Source organism: Leuresthes tenuis, unplaced genomic scaffold, assembly GCF_036924035.1.
Source record: "Leuresthes tenuis unplaced genomic scaffold, fLeuTen1.0.hap1 SCAF_20, whole genome shotgun sequence".
Classification (NCBI taxonomy): Eukaryota; Metazoa; Chordata; class Actinopteri; order Atheriniformes; family Atherinopsidae; genus Leuresthes; species Leuresthes tenuis.
The window spans coordinates 3,347,728-3,370,981 of NW_027325374.1; the positions used below are offsets into that span (position 1 = coordinate 3,347,728).

General features: G+C 41.3%; 1 protein-coding gene across 1 annotated transcript in view; it reads right to left on the bottom strand.

The window, feature by feature from the left end:
- Window positions 1-20,713, bottom strand: part of LOC140278175 (corticotropin-releasing factor receptor 1-like) — a 91,826-nt gene extending 71,113 nt beyond the window's left edge. Inside the window, exons 1-4 of the mRNA XM_072373114.1 lie at window positions 20,141-20,713; window positions 11,024-11,111; window positions 9,259-9,318; window positions 8,841-8,966 (exon numbers count right to left, since the gene is read on the bottom strand). Coding sequence (XP_072229215.1) covers window positions 8,841-8,966; window positions 9,259-9,318; window positions 11,024-11,111; window positions 20,141-20,170 — 304 coding nt within the window. The 5' untranslated portion in view covers window positions 20,171-20,713. The remainder of the gene's footprint in view (window positions 1-8,840; window positions 8,967-9,258; window positions 9,319-11,023; window positions 11,112-20,140) is intronic.
- Window positions 20,714-23,254: the final 2,541 nt, after the last annotated feature.

Sequence of the window (23,254 nt, forward strand, 5' to 3'; positions counted from 1 at the left end):
TACGAGTTCAGTGTTTCAGACAAAAACAAACATGGCGACGGTGGTCAGATCATGATAATGCACCGTCACAGAATGAGGCAGCGATGGTCCGTGCAGTTATTAAAAACCTCGTGGCATGTGGAAGTTTTTAATCGCATGCAAGCTACGCTGCGCAACAATGCCCCATCATTTCCGGTGGTACCGCTGCATTTAATGCAAATTGGTACACATCCACAAGGCTCCATCTGTATACGTATTTAACGTTGAGCATAAACGATAAAAGCGTCTGCTAAATACATAAACATGAACATAAACATAAACGAGCCCTCAGGAGATCATCGGGATTTTTCGTGCTTTTTTATTTTCAAGCCATTTTGTTTGTGATGAATTAAAAAAGCTCAAATTTGAAGGAGGATATTAATTTTTTTTTCAAATTTGAGGTCGCAGTACCTTAAATTAGCCTAAAGTGGTTATAGCTACGCAAAAAAAAACAAAAAAAATGACACATTTGTGACGAACAACAATAAATGTCCCATTGAAAATGCCATTTTTGATCCCGTAATGCTTTAATTAAGATTTAATTTTGGACTACCAGCATTTAACTGATTATTTAACTGATAAAACAGCATTAAACATTCATCTCAGGGCCTAATGAAAATAATAATCAACTGAAATGTCTTTCTTAAGGTTATTTTAGATAATTTTTTTGCTTTTTTCGATTAAAAAAACAGTGGCGCTATGCTAAAACATAGTCACCTTTAAAGGGTTAGAATCCCAAATATATAATTTCTATTTCATATGTATGTTTCAGGCTGAAGTAGTTTTTAAAGACTGATTCATTTAAAGTGGATAAAATTGTTACTTTATACTATTTTTAGAGCATTTTTGGGAAGCTGACGTGAATCCTGTAAATATGCATATAGTGCATTATGTTGCACATTGACTGATTTCACACACAATCCAATCCTTGATTTGAAATGATAAATATTTGTTTGTTTTGTCTTTTTGCACATTTGTTTATCAAATATAATCATAGCGTTTTAAAATATGCAGTATTTTCCTTGTTCGGTCCTGTAGCATCACACCACATTGTCTCTTGACATTTTTGGTGGCTTCTGGGGGTGTCTTTGTCAGTCTCTCAAGCATGACCACAGATTTATGAGTAGAGCTGTGCATGCGCAGGGTTCAATATATTCGAATATCTGTTTTATACAACAGTGTTGTTACATCCCACAATAAAATGGCCTCATCCCCTGGTGATCCTTTAAATTACAGCTTTATAACAGTAAAAGAAGGATTCTTTATTGTTATTCTGATTAACTAAAGCGGATATCGTGCACTCAGGTGTTGGAGGTTATAGTGATCAAATGAATTGATGAAACAGACAGTTAGTTATTGATAAAGTTGCTCCGATAAATGAATCAAATTAACATCCCAACCATAGGTACGGCAGCATTAACCGAGCAGAATAATCAGCAGGATTGATGCGTTCAGAAGTACAGAAACATTAAAAGACTTTTAGTTACTTAATCTGTCTTGTTGTTGTTATTCTTCTTCACAGGTTTGACATTTACTGCATTAATGCAAAGTGCAGCTGTGACTGATGGGAACAGAATTTGTTTTTATGGCATTCATGCAAAAAACATCTGTGTGAAAATGTTATGCCGAGTCTGACTGAGTTTCATAAGGCTCTTCAGAATGATAATGTCACTGTGAAAAAGAAGAATTCCAGCCTTGTGTTAAGTGTCCTTAATGATACAACACTGGCTTAAAGCAAAGAGTGTGTAACCTTGAGCGGAAATAATGGATTAAAGCATCGTTACTGAAGTCAGAGAAGAAGCCGAAGTTCTGTTTTTTTTTTTTATCAAAGAGTACAACAGAAAAAAGACGCATAGTTACTAATGAACTCGTGCTTAAAATGCTCCTTAACATTTAAAGCAGGGCTGCTTTCACTTATTCAAATCAGAGGATTTCAACATTTACTGACAGTCCACAGCAGTCATCACCAGCTTCGTTCAGCATCACTTCCTCTGCCGCTGACCTTCACTGGTGAAGTCAGCTGATGGGCATCTTTAGGCCACGCTGGAGTGGAGATTACTTTAATCCTGAAGGGGAAACAAACCTCACAGGGTCAAACTACTGCTGAGCTTTGGCTGAATTATAACCCGGCTCAATTTCTCTCTCAAGTGGCTCCCATCTGGGTTCAGTTTGTGGCGACTTTAAACATCCAAGACAAACGTTCGCTTTCATCACTTACATTTAATTACTTGTGTTTATTGCATGTGTCAGAGAGCTTCACACATCACAGACTTTCTAAGGATGACGTGCGATCTTTGTGCTGTGGACATGACATTTATATTTAAAAGAGTCACCATAAACATGTGGCCTAAATGGAAACATTAAATAAACACAAACCTGATTAATTATAGAAGTTTTCAATAGAATTTAATTATTCATCGTAGTGCTGTAAAGGCTTTAAAGGAACACAACCCTTCATTTTAAATGCTGCAGTCATTTATGGTTCAAAATGAGTTTTCTTTATCCTACAGTCCTGAAGCAAACCTTGAGATGCACCACAGTGTGGACAATAAGGGTGAAACGATTAGTCGACGTTATTTTATTGTCGATAATTGTCATTTACATCATCTTTTTCACACTGTCGAGCTGAACATCATTTTTCGTACGGAGTGAGTCATCTCACTTCCTACCTATCTCTGCTTAGAGATGCATGCACCTTACGATAAATATTAGCGGGAGATGACCTGTATAAACAGTGAAATGGCTCCAGCTGAATTATCGTCCTCTCGTCCAAAAGTGTCCAGGGTCTGGGAGCATTTCACCTTCAACACCCAGAAAAAATAGATTACCTGCAAGTTTTGTAAAGCCAACATCAGGTAACACGGAAGCACGTTTGTCATGCATGAACATTTGAAGAGGAAGCTCTGGGAGACGCGGTCTCACCATGGAATTTAGATATTTAGCTTGTTAGCGTAGCCTGCTAGCTAAATGAACCAAGTTGTCTTGGATTTTAACATTAAAGTGCAACATTAACAAAGTATTATTCAACTTCACAGTCCAAAGTTACAACCAGGCTGTATTAAAATATGGCTTGAATTTATCCTTTTTCAGTTTTAGATTGTTTAAATTAGTAATTAACCGATTAGTCGATTAATCGTTTCAATAATCGATAACTAGTCGACTATCAAAATAGTTGTTAGTTGCAGCCCTGGTGGACAACAGTATAAAGCAGCAGCCTTTTACTTCTTCTCGCCTTAATGGTGCAGCATAATTGTTGAATCATTGTTTTTACTGTAAGCTAAATTAATCATTAATTCTTTTCTCGTGGCTCAGATTAAAATCCTTGATTACCGTAATTTCCGGACTATAAGTCACACTTTTTTTCATAGTTTTTCTGGTCCTGCGACTTATTTATCAAAATATATATAATTGAACATGTTTTTAAATGTTAATTCATACTGACTGACATGAACCAAAGAGTAAACATTGCGATCTACAGCCGCGAGAGGACGCTCGAGGCTTCTTTGTTAGCAACTATATGCTAACAAAGGAAGCTAATCGCGGGCTGAAAGTAAGATGGCCAGAGCTGGAGAAGCGAGTCCACAGAAGGGTGCTTGAACAACGTCCTGCTGGGAGAGGTTCGTGCAATCTATGAGAGCACGGTGTGTCCGAAACTGCTGATCATATTGCCTTTCCTGATTAAATGTCTATTCTTGGGCTTGGATTTTGTGAAATAAATAAAAAATAAATGCGACTTTTTTTTCCTCTTCGTGACGTGTTTTTTAACTGATGCGACTTATACTCCGAAAAATACCGTAAGTGGACGAAACTCTGCAGCGCGATAAAAAAAAAGACAGATTACAGCTGAAATCACGTCAGAAACTAATACATTTTATACCTTGTAGGTCTGTGAGAGTTGAAAGAAAAAATAAAACTTTAATGACAGGAAACGGAATACAAAATGAGTCACGTTGAGCTGTAAGAAACCATAAAGGGCATTTTCATTATTTTGTGACATTTATTAAACTAAACCATCAGGTACAGAGGATAAAGTGGTGGAAATAAGGTAGCTGTGCATCTTAATGCATGTTTTACTCAGGGAACCGAACCGGGCTCAGGTGAGATACGGTTATATTAGCACAGAGCCTCGATCATAATGCAACCTGCAGAGTATTAACACTCTAGGTGTGTTTTGACACATGTACGATGGATTTTTGGCTCATGCGCAAACCATCAAGCAACAAACAGGCGTTTATAAGGGGGCAGATGGCTCTGAAACATCTGTTTTCATCTCAGAGAAGTTGGGGTTCTGCAGGATACTTGTCTCCAGCTCTTGTTTTGTCCTGAATATCAGGTTTCGGTCGCTGCCACGAAGGCTACGAAAGTTAAATTCCTGATTCAGGTTAGAATTAAAACACCTGGTGAGCATCAGGAGGTGAAATAAGGTTTTGGACATGGTGACAGTTGGTGTCATCTGGCTCCTTTAACAGAGGAATTTACGCAGCTTTTCTGAGGAACCAGGTGGTCTTTGAACAATAGTGGGTCAGACACACGGGACGAAATGTACGTAAAACACCTTTTGTTTTAACATCTTATAAATTAACGTTGACTTTCTGGATCCATGATGATAGTAAATGGTAAATGGACTTGTACTTGTACTTTTCTAGTCTAACTGACCACTCAAAGCGCATTCACCCCACTCATACAGCACGTCTTAAGATACATAACTACGTGCTTTTTCCTAATACCCCCTCATACCCCCAATGATACACTGGGAGGCAACGTGGCGTTCAGTGTCTTGCCCAAGAACGCTTCGACATGTAGCCAGAGTCGAACCAGCGACCTTCCGATTGGAAGGACTGCTCTTCCTCCCGAGCTACAGCCGCTCCACGCGATCTCTTCCCGTGTCGTACTCCTCACACATTTAAAGGCTTCGCTTGCTTCACAAAAAAGGGGGTTATTTAAAATACTAAAAGGAAACAAAATGTTGTCTCGTTCGTTTCTATGCCGTTACGCACCAGGAGCCCAGGACGTCCGTCTTGGGCGTTGGTTTTCTTGTCCTCTCAGTCAGCTGAAGAGCATCCCCTACCCTGGTTTGTTTCTCAGAGGTTTTCCTTCCCCGGGGCATGCTTTTGGATGGTGGGAGAAAGCCAGACTCCACGCATACAACCACACAAACTCCACACAGAAAGGCCCCAGCCAGGAATCGAACCTGGAACCCTCTTGCTGTGCTGCTAAAAACCACCGCGCAGCCCAAATGTTGTCCAAGTTAACAGTTATCTAAGTCATCAATGCTACCTCAGGCTTCTCCTAATGCTTCGAGTTTGACTGACAGCTGAACGAACAGGTGCGTCAGGACTTTATGTAAACAACCACATCTGCAGCGGAGGGAAGGAATGGCGAGCATTTTCAAAATGTTCTGTAAGTTTCGGCTGAGCTCCGATGTGGAAAAATAAAATCAGTCACCACAAAAGGCTGTTTTTACACTCTGAACTGCCTGCTTTTAAAATAATTATCCTAAATGTGAGTTCATGCAGCTCATTCAGGCTTTGTATCTTGTATTCTGCAACAGGTTGTTGTTTACTTCCTCCTCCACTGGCTGTACATGCTGTTTATTGTTTTAACCTCTTAAACCTTTTTAATCTTCAACCTGTAAACCATCCCAGTAGTCAGTAGCAGCACCTCAACTCTGAGGCCAAACTGGACAACGTTGGGCCTTTGTGGATAAAAGACACTCCTTCTCAAACAGCCGGAGAGATGTGAAAAACCGTCTGTGTCCTGTTTAAACATCAGCCTTTGACAAATTGATACTTGCAGGGGTCTTGAAAATTTGTTGATATAAACTTTTTCTTCAGTTTGAGTTATCAGAGCATTTTACACGTAACAAATACAGCCAGTCAGGGAACAGGGTACTCCAGGGTAAAGGAGGTTAATGTCTAAACTAACATCTGGCAAAGACAGAAGACAGCTGAAAAAGGTCAGTTGGGAAGCACTCCCATATTTACGGAGACAAAAAATAAACATGTAAACAAACAAGCCAATAAGTATGAGAAAAACTATTAAGAAACCATAACTTCAGCGTCATAAGGGAAAGTTACAGCCCATGAAAAAAAACACAGAAAACCTGATGTAAATGCAGTCATTAAAACATTGTGTTTGGAGGTCTTTGGTGGTGGGGAGAGATTAACTGACACTGCAGCTACATTAAGCCTCACAGCTTCAGACTGAGTTTCAGCTCATTGTTTATCCATCTGGACCTGGGCTTCACAGTTTTCTTTCACTCTATGTGGCCTCAGATATTTATTTTCATCCACATCCGGCTGTTTTCAGAGAAAAAGCCTAAAAAAGCCACTTCTACATAGCACCAAAAGAGATAAGATACACAGTCAGATAAGCCAGTGAGGACAGTGGCTCATTTAACAGCTACAAGGCCTGAAATCAGAGCTAAAACAGACTGAAAATTTAATGTATATTAACAATTTAAACACAATTCCAAACTCATTTTGCTTGTTTCAAAACAACTCCAATGTAGCAACGTTGCTCTCCAAATTTATCTTTTTGCTTTGCCAAGATCACTGTCTTTCTTTCATGTATTAGCAGGCGGAAGTTGTTTACTAGCATTAACACCAGCGCAGGTTTCTTAATCTTAAATTTCTGCTCCCAAAAAGATATGATGCGGGTTTTTGAATAAATACTCGTGTTAGCATGCTAAAAACAGTGCTATGTTGTAACAATTCCAAGCTCACAGTTTTGAGTTTAGTATGTTAGCACGTTAAAAATTCCTGATTAGCATTAACGCTACAACGTATAAATTTAAATTTCTGCTCCCCCAAAATACATTGATGCAGGTTTTGAATAAACACTTGTGTTAGAATGCTAACAAACAGTGCTATGATGCTGCACAGGTGCAACATTTTTAAAGTTCTCTGTCTTAGTTGAGCATGTTAGCATGTTTGAATCCTCTTATTAGCATTAATGCAACAGCTTATCAATCTAAATTTCTGCTTCTCAAAAAGAAAACATATTGATACAGATTTTAAATAAATACTTGTGTTAGCATGCTAACAAACAGTGCTATGACGCAAATTTGCTGCACAGGTGCAACATTTTTAAAGTTCTCTGTCTTAGTTGAGCATGTTAGCATGTTTGAATCCTCTTATTAGCATCAATGCAACAGCTTATCAATCTAAATTTGTGCTCCTCAAAAAGAAAAAAAGATATTTATACAGATTTTAAATAAATGCTTATGTTAGCATGCTAACAAAAACAGCTAAACACAAAAGCTGAGCAGGTGCAACATTTACCATGATCGCTTTCTAAAGTTTAGTATGTCAGGAGTTCAAACTTCCCTTATTAGCATTTGCGTAATAGCATAATAATTTAAATATATACTCCCCAAAAATTCATTATACTAAATGTTAGCATGCTAACAGTGTTAAACCACTGACACTCAGTAGATGCAACATGTTCCTTGTTAATTGTCTTATTTTAGTAAGTTAGCAGATCAAAATGAGCTTATTAGCATAAACACAAGTACAGCTGTTGCTTATAGGTAGTTTAGCAAATCAGGAATTTTAGATGACAGCGAATTAAAGCCACCATAGTAATTAAAATAGAGGCAGGGTATGAATTTCTGCCTCAAATTTAAATCGATTTAATTGTGATAGTTAAATCAACAAATACTGAAGGCATTTACAAGTATTTCCAACTAGAGACTATTTCTTAATTAAAGGGACGTTAAAACAGTGGAGGCTATCTGTGCTGAAGTCCTCTCATCTGATCAATGACAACTGAACAATATCAGATCAAATCGCTAACCCTTAAAGTTAGCTGTTGTGCTGCTGTGTAAAGTTAAACGCATTTACCATAAAGATTGCGATATGGCCAGACTCCAAATTTAGCACAGAAATGCAAACATAGGCTGACATTTTAGTCTTAGCTAGTTGGTTACTAGCCTTAGCATGCTAGTGATTAGCCAAGGTCAACTTCAGGTTTCAGGTTATGATTGGTCAGAGCTTTGGTCAGACAAAGACAACGCTGGGTTCTTAGTAGTCTTAATTTTTGTTCCTTTTCCTTCATCTTACATCTTTTAGTGAGTTTAAACCCAACAATAAGCAAACCCATCATCATTAAGCCCGGCCTTCACTTTGACATTGACACAAGTGTATCATGTACAGTTCAAGATGCATAAAAATAGAATTCAAAACAGCCTTTGTGATGGTTTCAGGAGAACAATTTCCCATAATAGAGAAAACAGAATCCCTGCCAAAAGCTGGTAATCGTAAACAAAAAACATTATTTACCACTTTTAGAGAGGAGATTTCCACAAAGGGCAAAACAATACAAAAAAAAGCCAAGGTCTGATCCGTGGTTTGCACACAAAAAACATCTTTCAGTACAGTTTAGGAATAGTTCAGAGGATTTTTGATTAAATTTCCAACACAACAATAAGCAGAAATAAAAAGTGGAGACCACAGAGATTTAGCAGGCTTTAGCATTTCATACAGCAGCGATTCCAGTTTCATTTTGAGATATTATCTTTTCCTATTTTCATCATTTAAGTCCTGATAGAAACAGCTTTTCACAGTGGGTGTTTGACTCATCTTGTCATATTGACTTTAGCTCCTGTCCTCGGGCACTTCATGCTGTATTATCTGCGACACCGCTTCATACACACATGGCTTTCTGGGGTTTTTTTTGCTTACACTTCCATGTCTGTCGCTAATTTGCACGCTCATGCTAATTTCTGTTTGCACAAACAGGATTTGCCTGCGGAGGGGGTGAATTAAATCTAGCTTTTAATCTATTGTGCCTGGTTTCTACAGGCAGGAGCCTGGACTTACTTGTGGTGTTGTATCTGACACCGTAAAACATCTCTGGACAGGGCCGTGACACCATCTGGCCGGCGCCGCTCCTGGGCCAGCAGGTGCCGATGCCATCTATGGACGTGTCACAGTAGATTCCTGAGCCTGGGGCACGAGGGAAGAGATGTCAGAAACGTACAAATATATAGCCAAGGTGACATAATCACGTTAGTAATAAAGTGTGGAGCTGAGTTTGTGGTTTTGATGATTACTCCTGTGCTTTGTGTCACAGAGCTGAGCGTCTCGCTGTGCCAGATCTATTTCCAGCATTGTTCTCGTCTTTGATCTTAGTCTTAATAATCTGAGTTCATGTGGTATTCCACAGTGGCTTTGCTTTGTAGTGGCTGTGTGGGGAATCAGTTTCACACGTCTGAGAGGAGCAAGGCGTCCGACTCACCGCTCCACTGCGTCGTGGCGTTGCTCAGGGTTTGGTTCCAGGAGGCGGCCAGCGTTTGCACTGCAATCAGGAGCGACAGCTTCATCAGCAAACTCAATCTTAATTTGCACACTTTAAAAGAGGCTATGAAAATCTCATTAGATTCGGCTTAACAGCTACAAAGGGTGAGCATTAAAGGGCAACGGTAAACACTGGTGACAGACCTTTCCTGGAGCAATAACAGGACGGTACGAGCAAATATGAATCCAGACATGCCCTAAGGGTCAGGCCATTATTTCTGTAATAACTCGAGAGAATTTACGATAAAAAAGTCCGGAAATAAGGATGTTCGTGAGGATAAAAGGTGACACTCCGTTCAATGCTTTCGTCGCTTTTTCTGAAAACAGTGTTTTCACACGTATGTGGTGAGAAAAACATGAAGACTTGTCCTCGGAAAGCACAGAAACTGTTGCCTAAAACGACCAACGTTCTCATTTTTATGGACTAAAGCTGCACAAATCTCTAATGGAGCGCCTTATTGATGATTTAACTCTATTTTTGCTGTGTTTTTGTCTTACTTTAAAGGTTACCAGCAGTTTAATAGTGCATAAGCTTCTTGGCATAAGTCACGATGTTTGGGCCAAGTGGTTTATTTCTAGCTGTTCCGTGCCTGGGCTGCAGTGCAATGGAAATCACAATCACTTTGGCGTGATACGTGGATTTTAACTACACACACACACAGTGCAAGACATTTAAATCAGGTGAAAAGGGGTTAAACTGTTTTATCTATTTTTATCCATAGATATCCAGGCCTATAAGAGAGCGACGGCATACTTTAGCCACAGCGTCTCAGCATCATTCTGGTGCACAGTGGGTTGTATTGTGTGGTTTAATTTGGAGGATTTGATGTCCCTGTAATCCTGCCAATGTGGGCGTTAAATCAGAAAATGGGTCGTTTTACAAAGGCACTGATAAACAACCATTCTGACATTCAGTTTGGAGGAATTATCTGCTTGTTTTATCTTTACTGACTGACAAAGGGGACAATATAACCCCCGAGCGTCAGCATCAAACACCAGAACTGTGCAAAAGTCTCGTTTCCTTAATATAGATCAGACATTTATGCAACCTTTTTATCTATTTCACATTACAGCTGCAGGAACTCGTGTTTACTCTACATTTTTGACTGGTTTTAGTGGTTTAATGGAACAAAAGAGCCAAACCAACCTCTGGTTCTGGCTTCTCCAGGGGGGAAATTTGCTGGTTTTAAATGCGTGAAGAAAATTCCCTGGACTAACAGATTCCTCAGAAAAGATTTAGGGTAATAAAATCATCATAACCTTTTTTTAATCTCAGCAGTAATCACTATCGCAGCTTGACAGCGGGGGATTATTATCACACCATTAGCAGCTAGCTGACAGATCTTTACGAGTATAACCTGGAACAATAACAACAACATCATCCTTTGTGCATTTGAACGGTGCATTCGCCCACTCTTACTGTGCTTGTGAGGTCTGAAATGAAACGGAGTAATGTAAAAAGACAGTTTTCCAATATCCACAAGGGAAAGTTGTGACTGAGGATGAGGTTTTGGCATTTAGCGGTTGTGGTCATGAAATGTAAAAAGACTGAAAATCAATTTGATCTCACAAGTGTAGGAACAGAGGAGCTGCACGAACACACGGGTTGAACAGCGCTGGGAAATAACTGCCTTTTAAAAGCCTTGAACTTGTAAAAGATTGCACTGTTGTAATAAACATCCAGTTGACGTTTGTGTCCAACTTACACGAAACATTTCCTGACAGCAAGAGCAGAGCTTCACATGTCAGATCTGCTAAAGAGGCCGGCGGCAGGAGGCTGACGACGGCACACACCTGCAGAAAGAGGAAAGCCACACAGGTCAGGTTTGATCGCACAATCAAATATTAACACCAAACCTTCTCTCTGCCCTGCTGCTTTCATTCCTGCACCTATAGTGGATGAAGTTGTGTTAGAATGTGTGTTAACGGCTGCCCTTGCAGCCGAAATGGGAGCATTTTGTAGTCAGTGCCGTCATCAACGGGCTTTCATGTTTACAGAAGCAAAGACACGACCTCTTAATGGGGGACAACGTTCGAACTCTGAATGTTTCTGTTAGTGCATCGGTTTGCAGTCAGCCTACTTCGGATCCACGTCTGTGGGGAGGAAAAACATTAAAAAATGCACATAATTATAAGACTGCAGCATCTCTGTAAGCCGGGTCTCATGTGACGAGAGTTTCCAGCACAACATTAGACAACATTAGATAACTTTAGATAACAGGGCCCCCATTCACACACAAAGAGGGAAAACACAAGAACCTGCATTTTGTAGTTTGTTGAACGATAGCAGAGTGGACTTATGCGTCGGGATAAATATTTCATCCACACTTTGATCTCAAACGGATTTCCTTTGGACTGATGACTGAAAACAACGGCTGGAAACGGTTCAAACAAGGAAGGTTGGCGACACAAAAAGGGAGGGATTGTGTTGGACTTTTCTCTGGAGGCATCTGGAAGGCACAGATCACTGCCAGGACATGCTTTATGACAAGCAGAAACGACTACATTATTGTCTGTTTGGTTCAAACGGATCATAATGACCTCGAGTGGAGACCGTTTCCTGTTTCAACACCAGGAATCGGCTGAAATCCCCCACAAAGCCAATGTAATGTTCATTTACTCATCAAATAAAACATCTGCATGAATAAGCGAAAGAAACGTTAACATTTCACCCTTTTTCAGACGGAAAATGCACAAAAATTGCTTCAAATTCATTAATATTCATCACTTTTTGAGTTGTTAAATGAGCTGTGTGGTAAAAAGCGCACTCAAAGCTAATGGCCTCAGGGGTGTGAAATACCAGAAGTGTCTGAGGTCACATCATCTGAAATGTTAGAGGGCCCCAGATTTCAAAGAATGGCTGCTTCTGTTTTCTGCTCAGTAAATCCTGGAAGGTATCGGAGCTCAATAACCTGCTGAACCGACTGTCCACACACTTCTACAACGTAAACAACTGATAGCGTCAGTGTAAACAGGAAGAGACGACTGGAAGAAGCACCATTTACATAAAACCTCTCCGTGGAGGCATTCTGCTACACGTAACGAGTTTAAAGTTTAATATCTGCTCATGTTAAGACCTCAGTGTCACAGCTGATACCTTTAACTGGAGAAGATGAGCACACCATCAAATGTATGAGAGTCTCATGGTTAAACTTACGGTGTTTTATCAATTAAAAACACATTTTCATGCTAAAAGCTTACAAAGAAACAGCACAAAAAGGCAGAATTTACCACAATTAAAGAGAAAATGAGGGAGGAAAGCAGTTAAACAGGTTGATAAACTTTCAAAAGCAATAAGTGGTGCATTGCAGTAATGATCATCTATCTCTTTAGATTCAGAGCGAGTACCGGCACACCAAGGACTTGGGAACAGGTTGAAGTAAAATACAAAAACAGGCTTTTTCCACTGATGTATTACTTAATAGGCCCCAGAGAAATTACTGTCCTTTTAAAGCAAATAGGAAGAGGGTAGGATGAAAAAAAACCTGGCTGAGGCCCAGCTGGGCCAGACGTGACCCCAGCTGAAGACCTGGCTCCCCACCAAAATATTCCAGAGGGAATAAAAGAGGGGACATCATCCTCAGAGCCACTGGCTGAAATGCTCTCCTTATAGTCAATGCACAGACTGAGACTCAGAGTCAGAAAGATTCCCTGTGATAACACTGTTGAAGTCTGTCATCTAATCTAAAATGCACCCAACTGGGCATAATTATCTGTATATTTTGCTCCAGCAACCAATCCAACAGCTGCTTGAGGAGAAAATTCGGGATCATGCCCAATATTCAGCTAATTAATTCAGCTAACATTGTAATTCACATCCGGAGAACAGGCCCCAGATTTTAAATGTGTCAAAGCACCCCCCCCCCAACTGAAAATATACACATACTGTCAAGTTCGATGGTGGAGGATGGGAGGGAGGACCCAGATGCAGGTTTAAAAAAAAAAGGAAACTGAGGTTTATTTCCAAAAAACACAAAAGCGTGAACCAAGGGAGCGGCGGAGCCGGATCTCACAAATACTTAACTGTGAAACAATCAAACTAAACAAGACTATGAGGCAAAACCAGGCATGGAAGGGAAAGTGAGGATTGTTGCAAAGAGTGAGGGGAAACCAGGAAACTATATACAGTGGGGAGGTGATTCGTGATGAGGTGCAGCTGTGGAACAGAAAACAGGCGACTTGAGTGAAGCTAAGTGACAAAAAAGCAGGATGGGACCCTGAAAACATAAGAAACTGAAAACTCAAAACATAAACCGTAACACATGCATATATAATCTGCATAAATCTGTATAAATACATATCTGTGTTTTCGATATCCTTTTATTTTTCAGGATCCCTCAGACCAAAACTGTGGTTGTTGTCTGATATTTATCGATTTCTGACATTTGCATAGCAAAGCTAAATGTAGTTATAAAGCTTGAATTTCAAAAATGATATAACTGGGTTAATCTAATCTGGAGTCGAAACCAAGGAGCTATTATCTTATCAGCTGGTGATTAAATATCTGCTGAGTTTTCACGTGTTTCATGCCTTCCATACGCTGGTTTGAAAAGACCTAAAGAAACCTCTGAAGACCCCTGAAGACACCTAAAGAGACACCTGAAGGGACCCCTGAAGAACCCTAAAGAGACATCTGAAGACCCCTAAAGAAACTCCTTAAGACACCGAAAGAGACACCTGAAGATACCTAAAGAGACCCCTGAAGGGAACCCTGAAGAACCTTAAAGAGACACCTAAAGAGACACCTGAAGGGACCCCTGAAGAACCCTAAAGAGACATCTGAAGACCCCTAAAGAAACTCCTTAAGACACCGAAAGAGACACCTGAAGATACCTAAAGAGACCCCTGAAGGGAACCCTGAAGAACCTTAAAGAGACACCTAAAGAGACACCTGAAGGGACCCCTGAAGAACCTTAAAGAGACCCCTGAAAAGACCTAAACAGACCCCTGAAGAACCCTAAAGAGACATCTGAAGACACCTGAAGTCCCCTAAAGAGACACCTGAAGGGACCCCTGAAGAACCTTAAAGAGACATCTGAAGACCCCTAAAGAAACTCCTGAAGAGACACCTAAAGAGACACCTAAAGAGACACCTGAAGACCCCTAAAGAGACACCTAAAGAGACACCTGAAGGCCCCTAAAGAGACACCTGAAGAGACACCTGAAAACCCCTAGATACCCCTAAAGAGACACCTCAAGAGACACCTGAAGGCCCCTAAAGAGACACCTGAAGACCCCTAAAGAAACCCCTAAAGAGACACCTGAAGGGACCCCTGAAGAACCTTAAAGAGACATCTGAAGACCCCTAAAGAGACACCTAAAGAGACCCCTGAAAACCCCTAAAGAAACCCCTAAAGAGACACCTCAAGAGACCCCTGAAGACCCCGAAAAAGACGAAGACCCCTGAAGATGAAGTCACTGAGTTTCAGGTCACAGACTAAAGACTTTGCAAATATTCTATATCTTACTGGGTCACTATCTGCAGAACTAGATTTTTCTGACATTATTTCCCATCATGCACCAGGTGGAACTATAATTAGCTTTTAGCCACAGCTGCACTTAACAGTGCAGCTGAATAGTTGCTCCTCCTCCTGCGTCATCGCCATGGTCACCACAGCATCCCCCGCTTCCTGTTTAGAAGTGACAGCAGCGCACGTATTGGCTGAAATTTCATAAAACAACAAAAAAAAGACCATTTAGTGGATAGTATTAAAGAAGTTTGATGATGTTTTAACCCCAAGATGTGAGAAAGATCGCCTTAAAAACGCCTGGATTGAGTTCTTAATGACCACCTTCCACCAAACGACCGAGATCCCTTGCTAGCGTCACACATTAAAAAGAAGACCATCTATTCCCAAAATCCAAGCTGTGTATTCGTTTCTCTGGTGTGATGATGCGCCTGGTGCTGAGAAACAAAGTGAATCAGTTTGTCAGATGTCATTCTTGGACGTACGGCGGCTCTTAAACGTCTAGCAGCTCTCAAAAAGATTTGACAGATGGGGGAAAAATACGAAATATCGGACCTATTACGAAGATTTAAACAGACAAAAGCTTCGGAGTCGATGTGAAAATAAGATCCGACGTTGTGCTTATTTTTGTTTCAGGATCCGTGGAACTAAAAGACATCCTGAGTACGCTAATTATGTTTGAAAGGTCAGTTATGAAGCTTCAATGCTGACATCAGCAAAGGGTAAAAAGATAAAATCCACCCTTAAGAAATGAACGGACACTTTGAATATTTCGTGGAGTAATTCCCATTAAAAGTGTTGAAGTGAGGGGTTTTATTTCACCTCCATGATCTACAACACAACAGGAAACTAAGGCAGAGTGAAACTCTGCTGGCTCTCATGCCTTTATGTTTCCACCACATGCCGTGACGAAGTCGTGGCGTAAAGAGGAGGAAGAGGATCCCCATGTGGCTACGTTAAAATGCTCAAAATGCTGCCAGAGGCCGAGCACTGAGCTCAAACCCGGCTGCAGTCCGGAGCAGCTGCTGATCCAAGCCCTTTCTGCTTTACACGCTGCTTCCACAATGATTTTGTGCATATTTTCAGCTTCCATCCTCGTTTTTCTATATTCCTTACGATGATTTATTCCTGTTTTGATCATATTCAGCATAAATCATGACACGGAGGAGCCTCTTTGAGTCGAGCTTCCTTCTGTGCAGGCATCAGGCCTGAATTAAACCCAGCGAGGCCGTATGAATGCATTTAAAGCTGAATATTGTTCTCTGGAATATTCTACATTACATCCAAACAACACAGAAGTGTTGGAGGACGAGATTTAGTCAGACACTTGTTAACCTCAGCATGAAGAAAACGCTGAAGCGTTCAACAAACAGCTGCAGGACAGAGGTGTGGATAAGCTGCAAGATGTCATTCCTCGTTCCACTCACGGCGTTTTCCTCCTGATTGCTGAAACATGGAGGAATTCAGCAGCCGTGGCACTGAAATAAGCTCAAATATGAAGGCGTTTCAAGGTGAATTCTGGTAAAAGATGGACTCCTGCTCTGGAAAAAGTTTCACCTTGCATGGAGCAGGAGCTAAATCTGTGAATATGTCAGCCTAACATCGGTATCAGGAGGTAATTAGCATGTTTACTGCGACTGACCTATCAGCAAACTGTGGCTGATATTTGTCCGGTGTTTCCTGGCTGCGTCCCATTGAACTTTCCCCTGAAACTGATAAGATTTATTTACATTTGGTAATGATTTATCCGGCTAAAAGCTTTTTTTTTTTTTAAAGAAAGCTCTTCTTGCATTTGTATCACTCAAAGACAATGTGATGAAGGGCTGAAACACTTAATATCCTGAGTTATTCTTGTTTCTTTGGCGTTAAAAGGGAAAATAAAGTGTATTTCCACCTTAAACGTATGGCGTGAGGCGGCCGATGACACAGAACAACCCGATTTTACACCAAAACTTCATGCTACGGTGGAAGCTGCCACTCTCTAAGCAACAAAAAAATTAAATTATACAGAAATTTAACAAATGAGAAAATGTCCCTGATAAGTGAGACTGGGCTGCTCAGGAAGCAGTACATAAAGAATCCCAATAAGATTCATGCTAAGGTCAAAAACCTGTAGAAATAAGACATTGTTCCATAAGACTTTTAACTAATTATCTTTATAAACTTTTCAAGTGACAAAGCAATGATTTCGGGGTCCTTTAAGCTCCTTTAAATGTCCATTAAGGGACTCCCTGAAGTTCCAGAGGTTAAAATGGATCTAATATATCACGGACAGAACTGCTTTTTATGACTTATGACTTAAAATAACCACATTTGCTTCAGTTTAGTTGATTTTTTTAAAATGGTGTAATAAAATGTTAATGTTTTAGCTTAATTACCATGAGAAACATGTTCACCCTGTGCAGAATATTTGCTCCTGGTGTTCTTTTTTCATGTGTTTCTGATGAAAATAATCCTTTTCCAGGCGATAACATGCATGTTTATCTAGCTTTTTTGAAAATGCGCAGCCAAGCCAAGCCAGTTTTATTCATAAAGCACTTTAAAAACAGCAACTTCTGAGCACAGGGACAGAAATAAGTTAGAACAAACACAGTGGAGGAATGCCTGATTGACACTGCAGGAGCGTGATGTCGTGCTGCATGTTGAGACGGGGGCGGGGGGGTGGGTACCGTCTTCAGAGGGAAGCTACTATTGTTACCTGAGTACCATCTGCTTCCTTTGGCTGAGCAGCTGGTGACAGTTCTGTCATATGGGAAGAAGGAAAGAAGAGCCCCGGACTGGATGGACGGGATAAGAGGGACCTCACCCTCAGAAATCTAATCGCAGAGCTGAGGAATGAGACTTAAAGCCTGGACTGGATTACTCACCCTGATACGTTACAGCGCCTCTGTTCACATCTCCTCTCATTGTGGACTTCAAGCTGGGAGATCGAGTCATTTTAAAAGCTACAAATCCCCAGAAGCTTATGAACAGTTTTGCAGAGGCTGGGTGTAAGATCTGCTCATTCAAAAGCCCGTTTCTAATTCCAATCCCCTGCAGAATCTAACCCTGTCTTAGCCCAATTATTAAAGTCAAACAACATTCAGCTCTCAGTTCAGTGCAAAAGTCTTCAGCTTCCAATCATTTCTTTATGTTTTGCTTCCAAGCAGCCAGATTTTTTTCTTTATTGAGCCACTTAACTCTGACCTATGAGTCATTAAAGCATTAAAAAAGGCTCCTAACTCAAGGGATGAACCAGTGTTGTGTCGACACAGAACAGACAACTTAGCAAAGAAGCCATTTTAAATTGGATCTTTAGGCACTTTGTCACAAAGACACATCATTTGTTCCCATTTCTTTAGCTTCATCTATGAAAAACAGCAAAGAAAACACAGTTTGACAGACAGAAAATAGGATTTCTGCAGCAACAAGGTGATTCCCAAAGAGCTATTAGCTGAAAACTTGGCATATCTCAGCAGGGTGTGCAGTGTGTCCTTAAAACATTTGAGGAAACTGGACAAGTGGAGGACAAAAGAAGAAGAGTCAGGCCTAAAAAACTATCTACAGCAGATGAACAGGATCTGAAAGTGATGTCCTTAAGAAAGAGGAAAAAATCCAGCTGTGACCTGACAGGACCTGAGAGATGCATCTGGACCTTCAGCTGATCCATCTACTGTTGGCCCAAGCCTCATCAGAAATGGTCTCCATGGAAGGGTGGCTGTCAAGAAGCCGTTCTTAAGGAAGGGAAACAGGGAGAAAAGGCTGAGCTGTGCCAAATGACACAAGAAGTGGACTGAAAATCAGTGGCAACAGGTCTTATGGAGGGATGAATCCTCCCCAGAGCCCGGACCTCAACATTATTGAAGCAGTGTGGGATCATCTGACAGAGAACGGAACAAAAGGCAGCCCACATCCAAAGAAGAGCTTTGGGATGTCCTTCAAGAAGCCTGGAGAACTATTCCTGAAGACTCCTTAAAGAAATGACAGAAAGCTCGTCTCAGAGGGTTCAGGCTGTGTTGGAGAATAAAGGAGCTCAGACCAGATATTCACTTTAAAGCTGCTCAGAACTGAACAAACTCTGTGAGAAAAAATCTTTAATTAATAATGTTGAGGAGAGACATGACTTTAGACCTGATCCTTGAGGTTTGTATGAAGGGTTTCTGCCCCATTTCAAACAGGATCATAAAACTGCGTCATGTAAACAAAACTCTGACCCCCAAATACTCCAAATTCCCCCACAGCATGACGTCAACACCATCTCTGAACCACCTTACAGAAGTGACCCGTCCCAGATCAAATTCAGGCAGATTATCTCCTACAAAGAACCCTGATAGGTGTGGCAGTTATCGTCTCTCCTGCCTTCCGGTGCTGCAGATACAGAACATGTCAGGAGGGGGGGGGGGTTAAGTGAGCTCCCCAGCTGTGTGTAAATACAGTAAAATTAGCTCAACCTTTGATGTAACCATTAATGCAACAAAAATCTCAACCCACTGAGGTATTGTTGAGAAATGGGACATTCAGCACGGAGAGCGCTTTCATCTTCAGCGATTAAAGCCATTCCTCTGCGCTTATATGGAACTGACTGCGTGACTTTCACTTCTCACACTTCTTCGTTTAATTGAGTTGAAAGTCACACCGAACACTAATTGAAGCACCTCCGAGCTGCATCCAAGTAAAAGTACTTTTTTTGACCCCAGCAGACATGTGATATGCGAGTGTCTATGAGTGTCGGCTCCTAAATCAAACAGTGGGGACGCAAATAGAAAGACTGTAGCGAGGATTCTTTACTATTCTTAGGGCAGCGGCTCTTCGCTCACAATGGGAAGGAGGAACATGAAGTAATTCACCTCAGGCATCTGTAAAAACATCAGCGTGTCTCTTACCAGTTCAACAAATCACATGTTCCGATCGCTGGCTCCGTTTTTTGCTCAGGAGGAGGCGCAGCACGCGTTTTTATCAGATAACTGGCGTCTGGGGCGCATTGTGACACGAGAGAAATGCGAAATAAACCAAATCAGTTTGCTCAATTTTCTGTTCAAGCCCACGCCAGAGGAGGAAGTGAGAGTGCTGCATTGTTTTTAATTTATGTGCCCCAAATCCAGGTTTTCCAGCGTCAGCATTTCAGCCCCAGTTACAGAAAAGGGTCCTGCGCAAGTTTCGGCTTTTCCGGATAAATTCAAAAGAAACGAGACATTAAATGAAAAAGCTTCGATGGACACAATATCCTCACATCTTTGTGGGATGAGTGTCAGATCCCATCGCATCGAGATTATCATTACCTGCAATCCACGACAACAAGGCAAGGTCGGTGAAAATGTTTCATTTCATGTCCAGGGCAGAAAAATGGAGAAGAGGCGCAAAAGGCGCAGAACTTACCTGAAGCAGATAGAAGCATTTGCGACGCATTTCCAGACCTTTTCACATCATTTTCAGGTGTGAGTAATTGCCTTCTCGCGCCTAGATTAGAAAGAAAATAAATTATCCACCTCTTCGTGTTCGAGCGCACTCCTTTTTCATTGTCATTCGAGTTTAATTGAACGAGGAATTTGGATTCCTTTATTTTTCTTGACGGTGCCAAAGACGCGTCGTCGCTGGAAACGTCAGCTGAAAATGCGCGCAGCCACAAAAACACCAGCCGGGTCTCCAAATGTTCTGTGCGGATAATATCTGCGGTTTGGTTCCAGGAGTTGGGATATTTCCGCTGCTCAGGTGATGAACTGCGCTCCCCGTCCTGCTCGGTTTTATCTGCTCAAACCAAGTCGCAACGTTACAGAGCCGGAATCCACCTTGGGGAGACGCGCACCACCGGGACGCCCTTTAAGGTTGGACCCGAACCAAAACTCCTTTTCCAGGCGCGGTTTCCTCCGCAGGTAACCCCACGCCAAACTGTCACGTCCTCTCCGCTTCACATGCAGCCCCTGAATCCTGCGCGGTGCCGCCGCCGCGGTGCAGATCGTCTCCTCAACGCGCCGCCCACGTTGTGTCACTTTGTTGGGAGTATCCGACGCCACCGACAGAGCTATTCCTCCTCTTGGAGTAAACTATGCAGCGGCTCCTAATCTTTAATCCATTTGCAATCTAGACGCTGCAGCTTTGAGAAAGTTAAACGCGCGGCCCGGCTGGATTGATTTTCCGCGCGAGGATCCGCGCGTATTACTGAAGTGAAGCGAAGCCCCTATTAAACATCCAGGAAGGGGGGAAATTTGACATGTGGCCCAATTTTCAGCTGAATTAAGGACTGTGGGCCGAGATGGACAGATGGCCCCAGTGTGTGAATACAGAGCAGCCTCCCCAGAGATCTTTATAAATGAAGTCCAAATGACCTCCGAAATGTTCCTGCTCAGATTAGTCTGGAAAATTGATTAATTTGCACTAATTAAAAGCTTATTTAGTGGCTTCCAACATGGAGGTGGAGGACGTCTCAAAAAACCCGACTCGTGATAAAAACTACGAAAACAAATAGTATTTTTGTTGCCACCAGGGGGCAATAGAGGCAAGCCATGAACAACATCTCACATATTAAAATCTCACAAGGAAAACACGTTCAGGTGGTATTAATTCTCACTTCTTTTGATATGAGCATCTTCGTATGCAGAAAGATTGATTGGTTTTACAGAGTTTTACTGTTTGGGTCCAGTTTTTGGCAGAAATAAAACACAATAAGTGAGGAGGTGGTGAACAGAAAGGCAATAGAGAAGGTTGGACCTCACAAACACACCAGAGAACGCCCAAAACTTGTGCCTATTTTTGGTTTTCTGTCGCTTATTATTAACCATTATTATTATTAACCATAAATACTAAAATATGCAACCCTCAGTATCAAGGTTTGCATTGTTGGACATGTGCAGCTCACAGACTCGTCTTTGCAAACAGAGCGTGGGGTAAAGTACAAACTAAAGGGCGTTTTATAGATTTTTTCCACTGAAAACTCGTGGTGAAATCAGCCATAAAGCCTAAGAAAATAAATAAAAAGATTTGGATGATTATCTCCAGATTTGTCACTACAAATCTATAAATACGTATATTTATAAATGTTGATAAATATGCCGTAAAGCCGAGCTTTAATCTCCTCGAGCCTCTGAAAATCCCTCAAGTGGATCAGTCTTTGAGGGAAACTCATCTTTGAACTCATCCCTTCTGGTTCTGGTCCTCTTTCCTGAAAAGAGTCGAGTTAGCGTTGGTTAGAGTCACGTAACCTCTGGTCCTTGGTCAAATCTAATAGTTTTCAGGCACTTCAATCTTAAAGACACTCCACATTATTCTCTGACATTTCTAGGCTAAGTCATTAATCAGCCGATTAATCGATAGAGAGAATAATGGAGAATAATGACGAGTTGTTGGCCTAGTTCAGGGTGTGAGGCACCGGGGACCACCTCCCCTCGGTGCTCCTGTCCACGCTCATTTTGATCCAAATTAATATTTTACACATTAAATCATTAGATGTGACAGTCACACGTCACGGCGGCTAATATCCACCCCACCGAGGCTTTGACCGCACAAAACGCTCCATGCGCAGCTTTCTTTAGACTCGGTGACGTCCAGCGAGGCTTTATTCAAAAACTGCTTTAATCGAAGGTGACAGTGCGCGCGCCTGAGTGCGCCATCTCATGAAGTGTCGGGGGGGGGACCATAATAAAATGGGTTATATGGTGAGGAGGACACTGTTTCCACTTATTAGGACACATCCTACCATTACAGGCTGGCATTAAGGTGCCGAAAAATACCACCTTAACCTGACAGGTGTCAGCCATGCTGCAGCAGAGCCGTTTGTTTTGGTCCTCGTGTGAATTAAATCAAGGTTGTGTAAGACGTTTTTATTTTAATCCCCTCTTCTTCCTCTTCCTCGTCTAATCTGAAACGCAATTTATCTTCAATCACAGAGGATGACAAAAGCAAGTGTTTGCACATTTATGTAATCACCATGTGCTCGGGCCCCGTCCAACTCCACCACGAGCTCACTCCGGTTAAGATGACGTCAAATGAGAACCGTCACACATGATGGGAGCTTCTCCTTTCAGGGCAGGTTATTTATCGTAAAAACTAAAGTTACAATTTCTCCCGTGAAATGCTTGAGTTACAGTTTAAAACCGCTGGAAAAACACAGATGCTCCTTTCATAATCTGAGAGAAAACAAAGATTTTCCATCGATGAGCTTGTAAATCGGTCATCTTAACCGGAGGTTTGATTTCCAGCAATCAGCAGCAGACTCATTAATCTTAATGGTGTTTCTATTCAAACATAAACCATGTTTTCCAAATACTTATCAATTAGGTTTTAGATTAGATTAGATTAGATTAGATTCAACTTTATTGTCATTACACAAAGGTACCGAGACAACGAAATGCAGTTAGCATCCAACCAGAAGCGCAAAACAGCCGTAAAAGTGGTTAAAGTGCAGAGTATGTGCTTAAATAAAGTGAATTCAGTGAATTAAGTGAATAAATGCAATACAGTACTAATAAATGCAATATAGTACTAATAAATTCAATA